Source organism: Xenia sp. Carnegie-2017, unplaced genomic scaffold (genome assembly GCF_021976095.1).
Source record: "Xenia sp. Carnegie-2017 unplaced genomic scaffold, XeniaSp_v1 HiC_scaffold_21, whole genome shotgun sequence".
Lineage (NCBI taxonomy): Eukaryota > Metazoa > Cnidaria > Anthozoa > Malacalcyonacea > Xeniidae > Xenia > Xenia sp. Carnegie-2017.
In genome coordinates this window covers 6,291,803-6,313,159 of record NW_025813484.1, presented here as the reverse complement: position 1 = coordinate 6,313,159, position 21,357 = coordinate 6,291,803, and the positions used below count along the sequence as shown (strand labels likewise).

The following is a 21,357-nucleotide window of genomic DNA, read 5'->3' as shown; positions in this document are numbered from 1 at the left end:
TGTAAAGTCTCGAGAAGGACTGTTGTTGTTGATGTTGACTGACGTTTCAACATCCTCAGCGTTTGTCGTGAAAATGAAGAGATCTCTCATTGAAGATCTCCGATCTTTTAAGCCACAATGCAGAATTAACTCAAATAGAAAAGTCAATCTCCATTTCTTTATTAAAATAAAATCGCATTATTCACTTAGATAAATGCGTGATATCAAGCTAACACTATCCAAGGTTAGAGTGGTGAGTTTCAAAATACAACGTATTTCAAGTTGGAGCTCCAAAGAAGGTACAGAGCTCCAAAGAAGGTACAGAGCTCCAAAGAAGGTACAGAGCTCCAAAGAAGGTACAGAGCTCCAAAGAAGGTACAGAGCTCTAAAGAAGGTACAGAGCTCCAAAGAAGGTACAGAGCTCTAAAGGGGACGTGTTGATTTTTGAACAAATTGAAATGAATCTACGTCACAATCATCCTAATCTCGGATACAAAAATCTAATCAGTGAGATAATTATGACAACAAGATGATTTACACAACTTCCAAAGTAAACAATATGCAAAAGCATGTCATTCATTGGGAAAAACCAAACGTCAATAGCACACACATTGCACTGGCAATTAAGATCCCAAAGCAAACAAAACAACGAACAACAAGTTGGGGAAACTTTGTTAAGTGTTAACACAATAGTGGACTTCTGCCAACCTATCTCATCGATATTTACATAAATGCGGTATTTTCCACGAAAAAAAAACTTGCACGGCCACATTCTTGCAATCGAAACAATAACAACTCGAATCACTATTTTTAGTAAAATTTTGAAAAAACCTGCATAGTTCTCATTCCATTGTGATTTGAGCTGCCGCCCTGACGGGGAAGAAGAAACTTAATCAAATCTCACAGATATACTAAGACGCCACATAACAATGCAAGATCATTTCTTTATGCACCTCGAGCTTGTAAGCAGTTTACTAGAAGACCTAAGTCGTAGAATCAACAGGCAACATCCCCCATTAAACTACTTCTCCTGTCAACGAAACATGAAAAAACACATCAACAATTGACATTCGTTAAGACATTTACGTCAAAAGACCATTTATGGCAGTAACTATGGTAGTTTTCGTTGAAATGAAACGATCTATAACGGAAATCACGAGATATCTTGTTTTTGATTACATTAAGAATTGGTTCCTTTGTTCTACGCCCGTATTGTAACGACCTTCATCTTCATAATGATACTTGCTGCCCTTGGAAATGCGAACGAACTTTTTGTTGTTTTTTTGTGCGAGTTTGAAGTTCCAAAGTTAAAAACGCTTGGTAATATTCGAAATTCAGAAACATCAATGAGAAATGTTACACTTTATTCTGTTCACAATTAAGCAATTTGGAAATGGAAATCAGCGGGGAGGCGGATGTTTGGAATAGACAAAGATAATCGACTGTGTTGCTTATACTTCAAAAATAATATACATAGATACAGTCCCTAGAAGTCCGCATGCATTCCGGCATTCGAACAAAAGTTTAAGTAAAATTGAAAAAAATTTATGATGCTACAAGCAGAAAGAGACGCACACAAAAACAGGGTAAAGGGTGTTTATTTAAAAACCATTGAAAGCAGCAGGAAAGAGGATTACAATCTTCAATGTATGTCCATGTTTAACACCACATGCGTAAATGTTTTACATGTGTTTTTGTACTGTACGTGTGCCAAAAAAACAAGTTGTTTTTGAGAAAGGTTAAGGAAGGTTACCGATCATAAAGTTTCAAATTGCTTGCCCGCCCTGGAGACGGTGATTAGGCCAACTTTAAAATCATGGCGTATGTTTCACCCTCCGTCAAGCGTGCGATTTCATCTTTTTGCTTCGAGTTTCAGCTTCTTGTAAATCTTAATGTGATAGTGTGCTCGGCTGTAGCCAAGATATTGTTTTGGGAGTGGATCTGAGATCTATTTCGCGTATCGGTATCTATAGAAAATATGTTATAATCCTTTTAAAGTTCTTTCGTCAAAATGCATACTCAAGAGAAATAAAACATACACATGAAATTTTTTTCATTCAAAATTAAGGGGTAAACGTTTTAGTTGCAAACGACTTGTATAGTTAACTAACATTCGATTTTTACATTCCATTAAGTCTATCTTCTCACACCACGTTTTAGCGAGACAAAGTGAGTTTCATCCTAACAATACCCCCCCCGGTCTTAAACAACCGTGGGAGAGTTAGGACACGTCAGGTTTCTAACACAAGAAAATATCTATTACCGGTTCTAACATCTCGAATGTCAACAATAAGACTCATGTATAAACTCACATAGATTTTTTGAGTTCAAGAGCTTCTATCAAAGCACAAAAAAATGCCACGCCTGGAACATTCATTCTTGCGTTATAGAAACTATCTTACTCGCTTGAATTGAATTGGTAGGGATAAAGAAGTTCTCTTATTCTTAATGTTCGACGTATATTTCTCGTGAAATATGTTGTTTGTTTTTGTCCGTCAACAAAACTTGAAAACTTGAAATTATACGCAAGGCGTGCGCATGTGAACGAAAACTTCCCAGACATCAGGCGTCAAATTGCTCAAGGCCAAGGAACTACGTGTTAAAGTAGGCACATTTCTTTAAAGATTCTGTCGTTGTGCCAAACGCCTTTGCTATCAAAACTCACAGTTCACGTAATTGCCCCAAAAGCAAAGCTAACTTGCTTTACGACAAAGCAATCAATTAAAGTTTGAAACATGTGGCGGAAATTGCTGATGAATCTATCTTGCAAAAAATAACAAGCTGAATAGCTATAGAAGTATAATAGAAAACACACTCCAAAAAATATCATTTTGTAAACTCTAGATTCTAGTTATATTAACGAGATACAAGAAAAATAAACAATCTGTCGACAATTTGTTTCAAATTCGTTATCAAGCCAAGTAAAATGAAATACTACTTTTAAGTCTTGTTTCTTGTTAATATAGCTAACTCGAATCACAAATTCAATGTATGATGCTGTTTGCAAAATGTTAATTCTTTAATGTCGGCTGGAAACTTTTTTAACAGCTACAAGGATAACCGAAAAAGATGATGGTTGCCATATATGTAATACTTTGCGCACTCCAAATTTCCATTAAATTTGCTCGAGAGCCACTTGAATCATTTACGTCCGACGAAGAGAACGTTCAACTTGACCCAAAGATGAACACATACGCAGGTGTCAACAGATGAAGCATTTAAGCAGTGCGATTTATCCCAGTAGGGTGGCATTGTTTAGGTTTCTTTCTGTGTGACTATTTTTAGTTCGGAAGCGTAGCTATATTTGTTTGGGCATATAAGATGATGACTGTATAGCATGCATAACTGTCAGCTCAAAAGAATTCTTAAAAGGAGGGTTAACATTTCGCGCTATCTCATACCACAAACACGTAGCTAGACTAAGTAAATACGTATTGACCAATTGAAGGTGCTCTTCTGCCTATTTCAGTTACAAGGAAGCCAAGGTCAAAAGGTAATCACGCCCTATACCGACACGCATGATTAGTTCTAGATTTGAGAAAGAAAGATTTAAAAACCTTTTGAAACTTAATTAACCTATAAGCACAACATAGCTCTCAGGATAGCTAATTTCTCTGCCTGTCACGATTTTTTGCGACAACGTCTTAGTTAGTGAAAAGGAAAAGTGTTGTAGAACTTCTAAAACAATAAGTCAGTTCGCTGCATCATTTTGTGGATTTTGCCCTCTTATACAGTTATCTGAAAGTGTTGTGATTACACATTTATGAAAAGTCAGTAAAACTTTATGCTCAATCAGGAAAAATCATCGAAATGAAAAACAAGGATTACACGTAACGGAAAGTCGCAAACAATGTCAAGGTTGCCTTCCAAATAAAAAAATACATGAAGTATCAGAAAAAACTCACGCTTGTTCTATAATACCATTGCCTATTAAATCAAATGGTTCGAGCTGTTTCCAGAAAGTAGGCTGTACATGAAAACTTCGAGACAGAAAGAGCGTGGTGTTTGAGATAATTGCAAATTTGCTGGCGCACATATGACTGATATATGAGGAAGTCTTTAATGTGGTGCATGCATATCGCCCGGGGGGATTGTGGGATTTTGGGTTTTAATTGCGTCAATCGCGGCCGTAAGTGCGTGGTTAAACATCAAATGAAGACGTTGATTTCGGTTCTAACTCTATTCGCTTTCACTTTTAAACGTTCAGTGGATGAGCTAAAAACGCGAATACAAGACGATAAACCTTCAATCTTTATCATACTTCTGGTAAAAATACGTACAGTGATATTACATAACTGTTACGAACAATTCAATTTCCAGTATCAACTCGAAACGAAGACCGTGAAGAATCGATAGGCGGAAAATAGGTGAGTTTATTTTAATCTATGCCGCATATTGGTATATATGTCCCATTTATGCTTATCTTCTCATGTCGTATCAATCTTCACAGCATATGAAGCACCCCCAACAAACATATACGCCGTTTCATTCTGTGTAGTCGTAACAAGTTACAAGGTCATTGATAGATTGCGAAAAGGGTCATCAACTCGACTATTTATTGACCACTAGAAGTTGTGCTAACAGTGTTAATGTGCAAAAGTGTATCGAGATTTCATCGCTTGTATATATATATACAGTATATACATGTGCTGTTGATGGTTTTGTCGCCTGCCAGTGAATGAGTGCGATCGCCAATAAAACATTTCTTCAAAGCGCGTGTTGTGACATTGAAAAGGTTTGTACGTGTTTGTCGTGTAGCTTCAATTAATCAATCTACAAGTACTGTAAAAAAGGTTTGCTTGTGTATGTAAACCCCTAATGTAAATGATATACAGTAAGAAGCATTGAACGCTTCACGCATCTGATGAGAACGCCAATGAACATCTCTCGCGAAAACCTTAAAACTATTATTTTCTAAGTAATCAATACACACACGGTATAATTGACGTATAATTGTTTTTAGTTCAAACCTTCAAGCAAGGCAACATGATGTTATCGTTCTTAAGGCGTTCATCGTTCATCATATATGAGTGCACTGCTTGTGCTCAATAATAATCCTACGTGTGCGCACTTCTGAAACAACCAGGCTATCATAACACGAATACGCAACGTCATTACGCGAAGCGCATTTGCATTTTGTGCGCATTTTGCTCAAAATTAAATCAGTTGTTGCTGGGAATTCAGTGTAAAACTGACTGAAATCACTTTAAATGTTAACTGAACATGTCATCGCGATCGCAAAAAACATGACAACTTATCCTATACTACGCTTGTCATAAATGTATTTTAAATCGGCGAGGTTAAAAATGCCCCAAATGATAAAAAAAAAAGACCCACAAAAGGCTCCACTCAAAGATTTTGAAGAATATGTTTACTTAGCTATATAATGCACCATAGTGATGCTTCCAGTGTCATGTACAGGGATAAAAATTACGCCTCTTAACTGTTTAGAACAATAAGAGATTAGACATTTGCGCAACAAAGCTAATCTTGTAAACGGGAAGGAATCTCAAGTCGAATAACTTTTTTTCTACATAGATATCTTCCCGTCAGAATTATCAAAAAGAAGAGAGCATTCCGCCGCCGACAATGAGCTTGGAATTTCAAAAGACAAAGTGAGTGAACTATATGCACAAGTACAACTTTTATAACAACCTTACTTGAAATAAACTTATTTTTTTGATGTATAAGCGAATGCCGTATACTTAGCTACAACACATTCCAGCATTTGCAGAAAAGCGTAATTCAACTCAGGCGAATAAACAAAGAGAAATTACAACATAATTCAACAAAAATTGCCAGCGCAATTATCCGACAAGCTCTTCCCGAAGTAACCGCTCTTACTTCGAGTAGTTGGAAATCTTAGAGCAGTTTCAACTCATCAAACATTCAAGTTTTATGAATCCATCAAGAACTAATAAGCGACCGACAGGAATGAGCACCATGAAACAAATAATCGCAGCAAAGTAGTATATAATTTTGCTCGCACCAACACCACAACTACTGCATGACGGGTTTAAAATGCTTTATCAAACACTATTCATGTATAAATTTACAACAAAAAAAACACCTATAAAACTAATAGTTCCACGATTACATAATAAAATGATTACATTATATTATGCGAAAACTAATTGCGTGAATAGCTACCTTAACAAACAATGCCTCGTGATAGAACTTACAGCAGGTGTGGTCAAACTATGACGTCACACAAGCTCGGTGAACATTCGACTAGATTCACTCCCATTCTAAATCGGATCATGTTTAAGTGAGTTAAAAGACACCGCAAGGCAATGAAAATAAGCTAAACGCTCGGAATAGGATAGAGACAAAAGATTCTCGTCTCTACTTAAGTATCAACTTTGTTACGCAAACCCTGTTGTTTCATTCTCTATTGTTCGCGATGTTTCGTATATCTATAGAGCAAAATATAAATCATTATCTTCGTAATAGTAACATATAGATAGCTTTTCATAACAAAGAAAAAGCTTCACCTTACACTCTGTGTATTATGGGAAGCTTCTAATAGCTGTATGATATGAATTCTGGAGAAATTTTCCAATGATTAGTAAACATCTAAAAAAGGCATTGCACTACACAAGTAAAAAAACTATGACGTTTTATAGCAATCGGGTTAACTCTATCATGCAATAACAGCTTAAAGGTTCTAAGCGCTCCTAGAATATGCGTGTTTTGGTTGCAAACAACGAAGCTAATTGATTGATTAATTGAAGCTACACGACAAACACATAACAACACAGAACAATGTCAATCGATAAATCTTGTAAATTGAAGCTAAAACATCGATAAAACAAAGTATTGTACAATTGTATTAAGGAGACGGTTTTTCACTGTCGCACTTTGTAAGCCGCGAACAAGGCTTTGACAAAACATCATTCGGAGAAAAGCGTCTTTCGAGAACACGATTTGAGCATCTAGAAAATGTTATCGTTCAGTTTTAAGTCTTGTTTTTTTATCAAAAAACAACGCTAATAATCTTTTATCTTGCTAAATTATCGCAGTCGAGAATAAATAATTTATAAGCCTTACTGTTTCAAAGTAAATTACAGCTGTCACGCGCATTTAATCACAGACAGTTTGAGTAATCAACAAAATTCCAGATGGGAAGTTTTGATCTTCGAAAGAAAAATAAAATCTTCAAAAAGTTCAATGTTCAAAGAAGTAAGCCCGCGTGTTTAAAGAAGAAAAACTCCGTTCCTCGTGTTCTTGGGCCGGGAATATATCCTTACGAAGAAACGAGTGAAAAAAAACATTTCGTGATCGAAGGCGCCGATAACAAGACGCCAAAAGTAATTAGATTACCTCTCTTTCTAATACAAAACGGATTCAGAAGGTTTTTAACAACTAAATCGTGAAGCAAAAACAAACATTTGAAAAAACAAACGTAGCGAGATCTTTGCCCAGTGCTCCTATGAAACAAAAGCACTTCATACGACAGAAGAAAGAGAACGCTACGCAAAAATCTCTACGGGAACTTCAAAGACAAAAAACGCCATCATAAAATACTGATTTAGACTACTTTTTGTTTTCTAATTAATTCTAATTCTTCTTAAGAACCTTCTATTGAACGACGAAACGTAACTATAATTAACCATATTATCTCATAAATTGTGTACTGTTTCGTTGACTAATTCACATCCTGTTTTAATACTAATGAAGTTCAAAAGAAAAAACATGAAAACTACAACTACAAGCATCTCTCGGCTACTGAACTTCGCACTTCGCACGTATATAGTTCAGTGCTCTTGCAGTATTAGTAATGAGAACACACGTTAAAGCATGCAGTTAGTCATTCATTTCCTGCACTGGGAAGGGCAAGTTTAGTATATCCACAGAAGTTGCTTAATGTTTACATTACTAAAAACGGACAGTTTAACATACTCTAATACGTTCCTTTGAAATACGAGTTGAAAAAAATCGCCCAACGATCAGATACACAGGGAATGATTACAATTCCGAAGTATTTGATCGATTGATGATTTGTATTTCTAAAAACATGAACGCGGAGAATGACTAGTACGCAAAATACCGTGTGAGAAACCGCTGCGCACGCATGTGGCACATATGATTCGCAGGTAATGAGAATTCTTCACAGGTTTTCTAAAATCGACATATTTCAATCTGTACGCATTGTCCGATTGCGTGACCCCGAAAAATTTCTGGCATTTTACCAAAATCTTCTGTTTTCATTGGAACTGAGCTCAACTGACCGCGCGCTCGCCGCTCGAAATCAACATATGAAGCGTTTGACTTTTGTTCGGATAATTCAGGTATTGGAATCTAACGAAGAATTTTTCAAGGACTTTCGATGCGTCGATAAGGTGGAATGTTCAATGGAATTTGTCTTAAGGCAAACTTTTCAATGCAACAATAAACCGAACATATCAACGATATATCAACGAAATCAATTGAAAACACTATGAAAGCGAAATTCCTGGACATGAGATGTTCATAGGCTCCCAGCGTTCGTTCTATCGTTAGTATTCGGAATTATTTTTTCACATCACGATGCATAAGAAATCGTGTTACCTCAAGTGTAAACGGAAGGCAAGTTTTGCGGAGAACAGAGTAAAGAAGGTGCGTTTTAGTGCATGTTTGGGTGATTCTCAAGGATCACGACTTCCTCTCACAACACCGTGAACATATTGTCATAAATCTCGATGATATATATTCCAAACTTAAACTGAAACGAAAAAGACACCAACACTACAGCATTTCTACTAGATCTTTCGTCCGCTACATTCGTGCAATCGACTCGAATCGAAATAATTGCCAATCAAGCGAAAAACTTGTTTGGGAACCTGACCACAATTCCTAGCGCGGCTGCGCGCATGCCTCAAATCACTGAGACCGCACGCTGTGCATTACGTCAATGACTTATCCTCAATACGATATAAATACGTGAAAGATTCTCGAGGTTAGGTGTATTTACAAATGATTCTCCACTACGGATGACAAGTATTCTTACCAAAGAGGGAGACGCGAGCGCATTTTATGCTAATATGATGTCTATATATTCGTATTACAGCGAGTACAAGAACAGCATTGACAACAACTGCGTCAAACAAGCAATCGAATACAACGGGGAGCAGAATCTGGATGAAAACACCAGCTATTTTCAATGGCGCCAACAAAGCGACCATGTATTCGAGTCAAACAAGTACAACAACATCAGCGATTCGGTATCTACCACATATCCAGTCAACGTAAGAGACTTACCACAAATAAGTCAGGAGAAAATGCTCAGTTGGTATTGCACGGTTCCGCTGAGACACGATCCGCACGACTACCACACGACCCCAACGATACAAGAAATCCAACTCAACCGTAAAGGTACACTTAGAAATTATTCAACTTTCTGAAACTAGAAATTCATTGTTTTTCACGAAACGTAGTCGAATAGAAACTAATCTATAAATGACCGCCTTCGATCGGTCCCACTAGAGGAAGCTTTGCTACGAAGTCCACACATCCTAAATCTTGCCAACCCGAAAGCGTTCTCGCCATTTCCAAATTCGCGTAAACTGCTAAAAATACAAAATGATTTTACAATGCAGCAACACGCATGCGTGTTGAAAATGCTTGGAAAATGGTAAAAATGTTGTAAAGGTCGAGCGACCAAGTATACAGAGAATGTCGCACGCAGAATGAAAAAATCCTCGCAAGTGTTTTACTTTTACAACGATGAATTCTTAGAAAAGAAAAACAAACCAGATACGGCATAGACAAATGTCAGCTTCTTCGACAGTAGAATCCCACACTAATCTTACTTACGTAGAAGTGAAATTGTAAAAAATTCATTGTATTCCAAACATTCCCCGAGGTTATTGAGGACAGAACGTTCTTCCATATGATTACAGGTTGAATCACGCAAAGCCCAAATCCCAGCAGCTTATTGATCTCGACAATGGTCGCTACACACAACGCAATAGCTGCACGGCGATAAATTCAAACTTGAAACGCAACATAAACAACTAAATGATGAAAATAACGACGCCATTACATAAGCTGTCGTTGTACGTTAAGTTGTCCGTATAAAGTGCGCTTGTTTTAGTCTTAACTACCACTTTAGGTTTAAGTGTTATTCTTAACGGGTTATTTATAAATAGATGGGATAATCGCTGCCTAACGCCTTAATCTCATTTCTATAATCACACTTTGCTGTGGTTCCCAATCACGCGAGCAAAATTTCGACGCTGCACTCGTTTGCCTTGGCATAGATTGAAAAAATCAAACTATAATGTAGGGTTTTGACTCTTATTGAAGTAGGAAAGATAAGCAAATTTATTCTTTTAAGGTTTAATATGACCGTCATATCTTTCTTTCGTGAAGTATACGGAAATCTCTAGCAAAATAAAGATCGCGTTAGAAAATTGCAATCACACGCGCTTTCAATTTGAAAACATGTGGAAGTTTCGATCATATCTGCGGAAAGGCAAAGTCTATAGGAAAAGGATTGAATGGATTGCACGAGCTACAAGCGTTCTTGTTATTTTGATTTGTAATAAAAGCGGCCAAGATGACTGGAAAACGCAAATAAAGTCGGAAAGAAGAGCGTTGGAGTTTTTATCGATTACTGACTGTAAAAGAGTTTAATGGTTTCGGCAAAATGTTCGAATATAACATTTACTATGAAGAGTGAAGAGTGAAGGTGTGCACAGTGTAAACTAGAGCGAAGGAATATAGACTTGTATAGAGTAGAGAATCCAGTGTTAGCGCCAGTTTTTGTTGCAATTGATTTAGCCTGTTGCTGGATACACAACTGCCAGTAGCTATATTTTCGCAGAATCAAACATTTGATTCTGCAATTTTTGCCCACAAAATTACGTAGACGTTGCTCAAGCCACTTATTGCATACAAGCGCGTTTTTTGTTTGCGTAAAGAAAAGCCTTCCCATGGAGCAATGTCCTCGAATACCGACAAATAAAGCATAAAATATCTTTTCGTTTTCATCACTATTATGCCATAAAAACAAACTTCCACATCGAAATGTAAAAACAATGCTACATTGTGTGTGGCGTCGCTCTTCTTTACTCAAGTTTACAAACATCAAACTGGCTAGAGTCGTTTTAAATTTCGCTTCGGGGTAAAGCATTATTGGGAAATGTTAACATGTCACTTGCTTTGGCACAAGCGCATACTTATTGAAAGTGGTCAATTTTTGTCACACTGTTTTGACGAAAAATTGTGCAAGCCTACTACGACAAATGCTTCGAGTATTGAACGTGTGTGGCAAATATCAAATCACGATTACAAACATTATCGTTTCCATCATCTTTAACTACAACGTTGAAGAGGAAACTTACGGTTATCTGCAAGTTGGTACATCAATCACGTTCCTTTCTCGAAAGTTGTTACCTAAAAAAAAAAAATCTGATTAAGATTTTACGACAGTCGAAAAATGCAAATTTTACCACCAAAGGTTGAGCGATCTACTTGAGATTAATTACGATAAAGTTGCTTAACTAGCCTAAAGAACCATCTAAATAGGCAAATACAATGCCTTGCACGAAAGATTAAGCGAGTCCAGGTGAAATTAACAGCTCCATTAGCACTATTTACAACGCACGCAAACACACATCGCGATTTCCTTTCAATGAAATGGCCAGCAAATACAACAATAACAATAAATCTGATGACATTTGCTAACTTAGAAAAATAAAAAGGGCAATTCGATGACCTTGAGTCGTCATTAGCACGCAACGGTCTTTATGTTAAAATCAAATCTCATGACACTCCGTGCGACATTTGTTCATTCAACATGTCTTAACTTTTCGCAAACAGGGTTAACACTCGAGGCGTTCGAGCACGCTAATTATTTTCAACTAATAATGTTGTTACGCGTTCTCGCTTCCTATCTTACAACAACTACAGTTTTTACGACCATTTAGGACATGTTTACACAGCGACACATTAGCGGACGCATCAAGTTGAAGTTAGTAATTGATACTTTAATTGTCGTGTCAAGGTACGGCCTTTAGCTTGTCCATTTTTCACCGGAAAACGCAGTCGGTAAACATATATTCCGCTTCAAGCTTCCTAGTTCAAAGTCAAAACATGAACGCAAAATTGACCTTAAACCATCGAAGCAAACACTGCAAGCTGTTTTCCTCTTTACGTCGGAATGTAAACATGCTCAACATAAAATAAGGAACGGTTATAAAGAAACCACGCTCAATTTTTTTTAAGAAATCGCAGTTGGATCACCATCAACTTGACAAGAAGCACTTTACCATCATGTTTCCAAAAAAGACATGCGCGTTGAGACTTCATTGAACCTAACGCAAAACATACAGGCAATGGCGAAGCCAGGACGATATTTTACTTCTGCAATGCAAAATTTTCGGCAAAACTACCATAAGAAAAATTTTCCATAAATTGTTTTTCTAGTAAATGAATACAAAAATATTTGCTTTGCTTTGAAGACAGGTTTTAAAAAATTATGGGATACATTGCCTAAACCATCAATCTGACAAGTAGTGTTTGTTCTTAGGCAGGAAATGAATGCAGAGTTTCTGTACACAATTTAAGCAAGAAAAATTTGCACAACTCAATAGATATAGTGAACTATTGTGGATAATTTGAATTACTGAAGAAAAAAGGAACGACATTAGGGATAAACACCATCGTCAACTGGTATTCAAATGAATTGTATCGCGAAACATTAGAATAGCTACAATATGAGATAGTAACGAGAAACATGATAAGATAATTTACTATCATAGAATGAATGTTGGTGCCTAAGGGAATATTCAAATCAGGTGTATGAATCCCACACAACGACAGATTTTCAGTCACGTAGCGCGCTGTAGTTCAGTAGCGTTCAGTTGTAGAGCCATCAATGGTCCTGGCCTGTAAATAAATCTCACTTGCAAATTTGTACCTCAATGCTTTGAACATTCATTCTGGTGTATATGTGTAATCTTTACGATCCAAAAACTTTTCGATGAGCTGTTATTGAGGAAAAACTCAGCAAGGGGGGATATCGGAAACATTTAAAGAATCTTTGGCTGGATGATACATCTGGTTGATATCCTAACCTTTACATGTTTTTTTATGACTGTTATTGAGGAAAGTTTTATTGTCTACACACTCTACTTGACGGGGGGAGGGGGGATTATCAGAAACATTCAATAAATCTTCGACTGGATGATACATCTGCCCGAGATTCAAACCTTAACATGCATTTATTTATGACAGCTAGTGAGGAAAGTTTTATTGTTTACACAGTCTACTTGACGGGGTGTATCAGTATCAGAAACATTTAATAAATCTTGGGCAATCATGGGCAAATCTTGGGAATCATCTGAGATCCCAACTTACACAAGCATCTATTTACATATTTGCAGAACGACTATTGAGTGAAAGACAGAAAAGATTTCGAACATCTTTCACGACCTGTCAACTCGAAAGACTTGAACAGGAGTTTCAGAAAGATAAATACGCAGTCGGAATGAAACGCATGCATCTCGCGAGCGAACTGGGTCTCACGGAAAAACAAATCAAAGTCTGGTATCAAAATCGTCGAATGAAATACAAGAGAGTATGTCAGCGCATTCACAATAAGCGAATGGCCACAGTTAACACGTACTGGTAACAAAAATGACTTTCTCCATCTGTCCTACCTAGGCAATCACGTGATAAGCAATCACGTGACTCTAAATGAACAACGAAATGGGCAGCAGTAATCAACGCCTTTACCAAAGTTTACAGGGATTTCCCATACACTGCACAGCAAGCTTGACAACAAGATGTTGAAACTTTTCAATACATAAATACTATTGCAGTGAATTTAAGATCTTTTCTACGACACCATTCCTGAAATACCATTGCCCAAACACCATTATGGAACTGTAATGCAATTATGACAACACCATTAACACAATACCAACTGTTATACCATTACTAAAACACCATTGAAGTAAGACCATTGCTGAAATTGCAACAGTATTACCATTACCAAAATACCATGGCTGCAATACCAAACTGTATTACCATTACCACAATACCATTGTGCAACACCAACTGTATTACCATTACCAAAATACCATGGGTGCAACACCAACTGTATTACCATTACCACAATACCATGGCTGCAATACCAATTGCATTACCATTACCACAATATTATTACTAAGCCAACATTACTGTTATATTAACACTGCAATATATACACTGCAATGCAATTTATGCAACATTTAATAGAAAAACGGCATTTAATTGATATCGTTGTTGAGCTGGCTGTGTCATATGTAAATCATATTCCAAATAGTTAAAACCATATTTGTCCTTCCTCCTTCTTTTAATGAAGAGGGAGAAACATAAGAATCATAACATACATTGTTTAAAATTGAATTGTTACAAAATAAGGTAAAAATTTTTTCCTCGAATATTTCTTAAACTAGGCTGACAATTGATGACCTTAATTTTGAGCATTAATTCCTGAAAGCTTGCACACATGTACAAATTGTTTTATAGATTGTGTCAAAATGTAACTCTCCAGTTAGATTATTCATCATTACATCACGAGCATCCTCAAAGGTTGCCTTTATGACAGGGCAACCAAATGGTAATTGTTGGCGAGGGTGAATAATGAGATTTTAATGTGTGCTATTCTGCCCCGCCACTTAAAAACAGGTTTCGCGATCCCTGGTTCAAAGGATCATAAAAAACACAGCAAATTGCAAAAATATTGTAAAACTAGACCTGATGTTTAAATAATCATATTTCATACATTATGTATTTATAAAAAAGTTATAGTGGATTTTAGTTGCCAAGAACTTTATGCAATATAGATTCAACTTTTGTAAAAACTCAATTATACATACTTTAAAAATAAATTGTACATACTGCACTGATATTGTAGCAAATTATCAAAAATAAATATATTTCACTTGAAATGTTCAGAGTTTTGAACAGCTTTTGAATTTCATTTTGAAATGTTGTATTATGAAGACAAAGATGGTTCATCAAATTTATACAAGATAAAATCAAGTTTATTTCTTAAATGGAAAAGAAAAAAGCAGGATGCAGGTCAACATTTACTCATTCGAAAATATTTTCTTGTTTTTTGATGGTAATCATAATCCGTAAATTCACACAGCGGGAGTCGTGACGATATATCCACCGCAAGGCTGTGGTGTTCTATAGCAAATATGGCTGTCAAACTTCGACCGCTAACGAGATACTCAGAAACAGAAAAAATATGCTTCCTGATGATTTAAATTAATAAATAATTTCAAGTTGTATCTGTGGTTGATTTCTCTAACTAAAAAAGGTTCTAGCCACCACTAAAATCCAGGTAAAATATCAAAGTATCGAAAAGTCCAAGCTTGTACGATTCTACGACTATCTTTCACAATGTTTACCTTGAATTTCTCTGGCAACGATAATCCAGCCGTTTCTGCGAACACGTAAAGTTTTTGAATAAAGTAAATTTCAACCCATTTGATGTAATTTCAACCGTTCAAAAGCATGAATATAAAAAAATTATTGGAAACTAAATTTTAAAATGTACCGCCATCCATGTCGAGCAAAGTGCATTACGAGATCACGAGGTGTATAACTAAAAAGCTGGTACGCTCTGCGGTACAGATGTTGAACTTACTCATCATCATTAGGCCAATGAATAACGTGATCCCTTATAGTTCTACAACCTGTCCTTATAGACACTAGATCAAAATTTTGTATTGAACCTAGCTAGTTCTTATACACCCGTCGACTTGAGACCAACTCTGTCATTTTTCTTTGACGTTGTTCTTACATAAGCAAAACATCCTGGCGTAAGGGTATAATTTTGCAATACAAGATGGTTGATTATCATAACGATTAAGTCTGCTGATTTCTGGATTAATTTTTGCATGATTTCTTGCGGGAATGAAGTGAGCCGTCACCTCGTATTTTGCATGATTGGGCAAGGTTGTAAAAATAATTTGATACCGCAGCAAATCTTTCGTCGCTTCGCCGTAACTCACTTCGTCATCACCATCTTGGTCCGTAGACTCAAATGTTTGAACTTTAGGATTTGCTCTCAGTATTAAAGCATCCTCGACACTCTGTAAAGTAAGCTGATGACAAGAGCTATTTAGCTTTGAGTTTTCGGTAAGTTTACGATTTATCATGGTAACCGCTGACCGCGCGATATGTTGCACGGGCTTAGAGTGCACTGTCGTCGATGACCATTGCAGGCAGGGGCACCAATGTTCAGCAATTCCTAAAAGAAATACTAAACTGACAGAGGAATCACCAGGGATGGATTTAGGAGAGGGGTGTGTAGGTGTGCATACTCCCCTTTCCTTGGCTAGAACCCCATGAAACACCTTCAAACAAGTCCCGGCCATAAAATCCAAACTAGACTGACCAACTGACTGACAGCTTATAAAAACTAGAGACCCCCTCCCCCCTGACAAAATCATTCCGAATCCATTCCTAGGAATAACAATCGCAATGTTATTTAAAAATTTTAGCTGTAGATAAGGAAATTATCTCACAGCGAGTTTTATCAAACGTCAAAAACAGTGAGAATCTTGGGCGTGCTATTTAAATATTTTGGTGTCCATTTACTGTTGAAGCAATAGATTTCTAAGAAAATGATCAATGACCTTGAATTGAAATAGCACGACCAAACGGGCAGACTGGCTACGTCGCAAGTCAAAAGCGATGGAAAGTTGATTGTATTTAAATAATCAGAATCTATGTTTGAAAAACATAGACTTTCATTTCAGAAGATTAAAAAGGATTATGCCCTTTAAACTCCATACAAAACAAATTCCAAACATAGAAATTTCGTTTTCCACTTTTCTTGATGTTCAAGATAACAAAACAAGAGTTATGAGACAGAGAATGTAACATTTCGTCTTTATTTCAAAGACAATGTAAATACTAATTTGCAAGACTTGTAAGTACTAATTTGCTAACTTCTTCGGAATTTGTTCTATATTATACTTTTTTAAATTGTCGGCTGGTCATGGTTTTATACTAATTTGCCATGTAAATATTTCGAAGGTTGCTTGTAATTTGATTGGTCTGATGATGTCTTTGAAATAAAGACAAAATATCACCTACTCTGTCTCAGAACATTTGTTTCTTATGTTCAATATCAAAGAACTGTCTATTTTCGAAATTCGTTTCATTTTTTTATTTCTGAAGTTATCTGCTGGTCGATTTGAACTGAAAAGTAGATGTTAGACAAACTCTTCTTGCCAGTGGCGTAGCCAGGATTTTCTGTCAGGGGGAGGCATTCAGAAGAAAAGGGGACGGCATAACAGTAATTTAAACAATGTAATATATAACATTTTAGGGGGGCAAGAATTTTGTCACGGGAGTCTTGCTCCCCAGGCTCCCCTCTGGCTACGTCACTGCTTCGTGCATGCACATCTCTCGTTTATTATTTGCTACGTTAAATAGGGCAAAAAATATTACGAAAAAAACGATCGAAAAAGATTTACCTGCATCATAGCAAGTTCTGTTACGACGCAACCTCTCAAACAGGCTTTGCGTTCTTTCGCCACTTGGCAGTCTGGGATAGGTCAGTATATGACGTAATGTTGCGTGTACATCAAAAAATGAAGATATGATATCTTGATTTTGTCGCAGGTTTTCCGTGAGTTTAGGATAATTTCGGTGTATATAGGCCGGTATTGAGATAGAAAACCACGGTAAGCGTTCTTCCAATTTTCCCTGCATTGTATCGCGATATTCCCAGTTTCTCGATCCATGATCACCCATGACGATCAAGATGGTATCATTGAAATACCCTTTGTCCACAAATGTCCCGAGAAACCACAAAAGATCTTCTTCGGCCAGGCTCAAGTGGTTAGGATACGCATGCGTCAAATAGGATAAAAAGGCGAACGCAAATTTTTTGGTTGGTTTAGGATAGGCGTCAAAAAAGCTCTTCAAATATTTGAGAGTGTGGTTTACCATCGATTCAGATTTCGAACACCGTCCCTGTGCATCTCGCTCGTTCTCCCTCTCAAGTGATAGCCAAAATGGCCGCATGTAGTGATGTGTCGGACTGCGTTTAAATCCTCTTAATCTTAAGTTGAACGCACTCACACTCGGGTCATCTTCCCCGTATAGTGTCATGTAGCCTTGGCGTTCGTATTTTTGCATAATCCATGGCCAGTTGTCGATGGGCTTTCTAAGAAAATCGAACGTTAATAAAAATAGTGTAATCGGTATAGAATGAATGCTGTCTTAAGCCTCAGAATACTATTCGAACATTGGCTTAGAAACTGGGAGCAGGGGGGAAGCATTCCCTACAGAAAAGTAGCCCCCCCTCCAATAATTCGTCCTGGTTATATTATTACAAGTACTTGGTAGTTCTAAGTAAAAAACTTGTAATATTATATCGAGCTGTTACATTGATTGATACAGTTTCACATATATAACTATATACATACATGTACAGGATGTACAACCGTACATCCTGTGTCCCAAGTGCAGGAGTCACCATTGCACTGTGGTGATAGCCGGGAGGGCACATTGTATATACATTTTGTATATATACATCTATGTATACTACAGTTGCAAAAGTTGTGACTTTTTTGTTACATTTGCCATGTAAAACAGTTACCCTCTACCACCTGTGATGGAGGGTTGTGCCCCCTTGAAAATTACTTCTTTTCTACGGCCCTGAATAAGGTAATCTTAGGGGATTTTTTGAATGAAAAGTCAATTGCTCTCCTTGATAATTTTTTATTAGTATCTTCTGTAGTACATTTTCAATACATTTAAGCAGGCAATCATCTCTGTTTCCTAAGTGACTAAATGATGAGCCGATGCTTATAGCTCTAAGACAAACCTTCCTGGAGATGACTTACTGTAAGGTAGCATTCTGCGCTCAAGCTAAAAAGGTGCGGGTCTTCCTTCCTACATGCACACGTCTGAAAAGATGATGGAACAGAGACATTGTCGTGTTGACAAATGTGAATGTTTCCTTGAAAAGCGCAATTTCCACGGTGAATGGCCAAAAATCATAAAGTTCCCAAAAGTTCTGAAACCAGAAAGAAACCCAAAAGAAACCCAGTATAGTTTTTAAGCGAACTGTTTTAGAATTAGAACACTATTCAGAAAGTTGCGAAAAGAACTGTTTCATTAAGACACCGTGCATTTTGGCCGACGAACAATACTTTATCAATTCGTACCCTTTATGAGATGCCCGTCCTTCCGGTAACATTGAAACATCCTTTCCTGTAAGCATAGCAGTGAGTACAGGCGTTGTAGCATCACCTACAATCGACATTCCTTTCATAAAATAGGTGTGCATTCTCGTCTCTAAAAAGGACTTCACTCGTGGAAGTTTACGCACAAAGTTTGCTCTTGACGTAGAGTCGATACCAATAATAAGCACATTTGAGTTTAGTCCTTTGCCTTCAAACTTCTTTGCCAACCGGTCTTGTTTTTTTCTGACGTTGGACTTGAGAGAAACGCGGGCGTACAAATCTGAAGCTCGCCTTTTGTTGATTGTGTAATCGACTCGGAAGAAGTCCGTATGCCCAATGTCGTTGCTTTTATTCAGATTTGACAGCCCACCAAACGGGTTGCTCTTTGTCAAATATTTAAAGTCGTCATCGTTCAATCTCTCGATACCTCGCAGTTTGATTGATTTGAAGTCAACGCCTAAGGCAAAATCTTTTTTAAAATCATCTTTCAAGACAAGTTTGTTGTTTTCCACGCGAAATATAGGAGCGTGAGAATACATCGAGCGACATATCTCCCTCAGGTTTGTGCCCACGTCATTCTGCAGACTGGACACGTGGGGATGAAAAGGATCTAAGATGGGTATCTTGCAGGCCGGAGTGCTGCCATTTTCTTTGAAATCTCCCGCGCTTTTCCATATCTCTTTCTCCATTGTGCTCACACTCTCCGTGCTCGAAAAGTTGTTCTGTCCTTCGTCGGAGGATGCTTCTTCATCTTCAAACTCAATCACTGAATATATTTTTGTCGGTGAATTTATCAATGTGTCAATAGATTCGTCTGGTATTTGCGTCCTAAAAAAACAGTTCCACTTTATCAGTGTGTATACCTGGAAGTGGGAATTGGAGCTAATTCAAAATGGCGAATGCGCTGACCATTTATCGAGTTTAGAAAGATCTAAGACCATTGAAGAACGTTCTGTTTTAACTCACAGTAAAGTTAGTTTTCGATTTTTCAATCTATTTAAAGGCAGGGAAAATGACTATGGGACTAAATAGCTCAGCTATCTAATTTCGTTATCTGTACTTGCGCAATTGATTGAAATTCATTAACTTTGTCCCAATCCAGAGATATTGCTTTAAAAAAACCTGTCGTTGGTGATAAACAACTTCCGGCGCCTTCTGCTACTGGAGCAGTCATTTATCTTCATCAAAGATGGCAAAGACGCGAACAGCACAACTTAACAATGCAAGAACATCATGTTTAATCAGACAACTATAAATACAATTAGTATTCAATATTAAAATGCTAACACGCAATGAGACTGATTTTTATTTCTATAAAACGATGCAGTAATAACTTGGCGCACAGTAACACTACAAGCTGGCAAAAACGACGGCAGAAGACTTCTTTTAATAGCCATAACATTCATTGATTTAAGAGAATAAGTAAGGGAATACTCACGTATGTCTGTCAGAGTATCGTTCAATGTTAGCTTCATCCGCGTTCAATGTGTTCGCTCCTTTACGGTAAAGATAAATTGCGGTCAAAAGACAAAATGAAAATATTGTCGTCGTCAATAATTTACCTTTTTTGAACATGTTTAATGAGTTCTCGTTTAGTTTTGGTTATAGGATATTATGGTCTGTATATTTTTATGAAATTTGATGCCGTTGAACTGTCGTGGTCGGCAAGAAAAATTCGACAAAGTCAATATGCTTATACACGAGGGTTGCAATGAAGTATCGAAGAGAAGATTTGCATCGAGACATCGTGGTAAATTCAAAAAGCGAAAAGTTACTTTCACAGCAATGAAAAATTTTCGGAAATGTACTATTCTGGTCAAGTAAAGTCTGTTGCCCAAAAAAGTAATTTTCCATGTATGTTTGCAAATCGAACAAAAAACAAACACAAGGCAGGTGTTTTCAAACATGATTTACTTCGCAAAAATGCGAAGTCAATAATGGTTTCTCAAAAAGCACTCTCTTTTCGTAGTCATAAGCATACTTGGTAAGTGGGATTTGACTTCTACGTTTGTCGATAGGGGGAAAAGGGGGTGGGGAGGAGTGGAGAATGGGGTGAGGACAGGGGAAATTAGGAAGGAAGAGGTAGGGGAGGAAGGGTAAGGGAAGGTAGGAGGGTGGGTAGGGGAAGGAGGGTGGGGGAGGAAGGGTAGAGGAAGGAGGGGTGGTAGGAGGGTGTGTGGAACCAGGAAGC

At 37.2% G+C, this 21,357-nt stretch overlaps 2 protein-coding genes across 7 annotated transcripts; one reads left to right on the top strand and one right to left on the bottom strand.

Moving 5' to 3' along the window:
• Window positions 1–1,561: 1,561 nt before the first annotated feature.
• Window positions 1,562–21,212, bottom strand: LOC124444824. Of its 4 annotated transcripts, XR_006948038.1 has the most exons (7): window positions 20,605–21,206; window positions 19,149–19,994; window positions 17,448–18,142; window positions 15,369–16,213; window positions 11,307–11,358; window positions 9,220–9,527; window positions 1,562–1,946 (listed from the first exon to the last, which is right to left on the bottom strand). XR_006948038.1 is itself a non-coding variant. In XM_046995479.1 (5 exons), the coding sequence occupies exons 1-5, from the start codon at window positions 20,739–20,741 to the stop codon at window positions 15,738–15,740; spliced, it is 2,088 nt and encodes a 695-aa protein (XP_046851435.1). In that variant the 5' UTR covers window positions 20,742–21,212; the 3' UTR covers window positions 14,708–15,737. The 4 variants fall into 4 exon arrangements, 2 of the variants coding, with proteins under 2 accessions (XP_046851435.1, XP_046851434.1); XR_006948039.1 differs by lacking the exon at window positions 9,220–9,527; XM_046995479.1 differs by lacking the exons at window positions 1,562–1,946; window positions 9,220–9,527; window positions 11,307–11,358 and having other exon boundaries at window positions 14,708–16,213; window positions 20,605–20,662; window positions 20,729–21,212.
• On the top strand, window positions 4,108–14,900 carry LOC124444827 (ventral anterior homeobox 2a-like). 3 transcript variants are annotated; one of them, XM_046995491.1, is made up of 5 exons: window positions 4,108–4,346; window positions 4,478–4,714; window positions 5,518–5,594; window positions 9,029–9,333; window positions 13,350–14,900. In XM_046995491.1, the coding sequence occupies exons 2-5, from the start codon at window positions 4,658–4,660 to the stop codon at window positions 13,595–13,597; spliced, it is 687 nt and encodes a 228-aa protein (XP_046851447.1). In that variant the 5' UTR covers window positions 4,108–4,346; window positions 4,478–4,657; the 3' UTR covers window positions 13,598–14,900. The 3 variants fall into 3 exon arrangements, with proteins under 3 accessions (XP_046851447.1, XP_046851446.1, XP_046851448.1); XM_046995490.1 differs by having other exon boundaries at window positions 4,430–4,714; XM_046995492.1 differs by lacking the exon at window positions 4,478–4,714 and having other exon boundaries at window positions 4,109–4,346.
• Window positions 21,213–21,357: the final 145 nt, after the last annotated feature.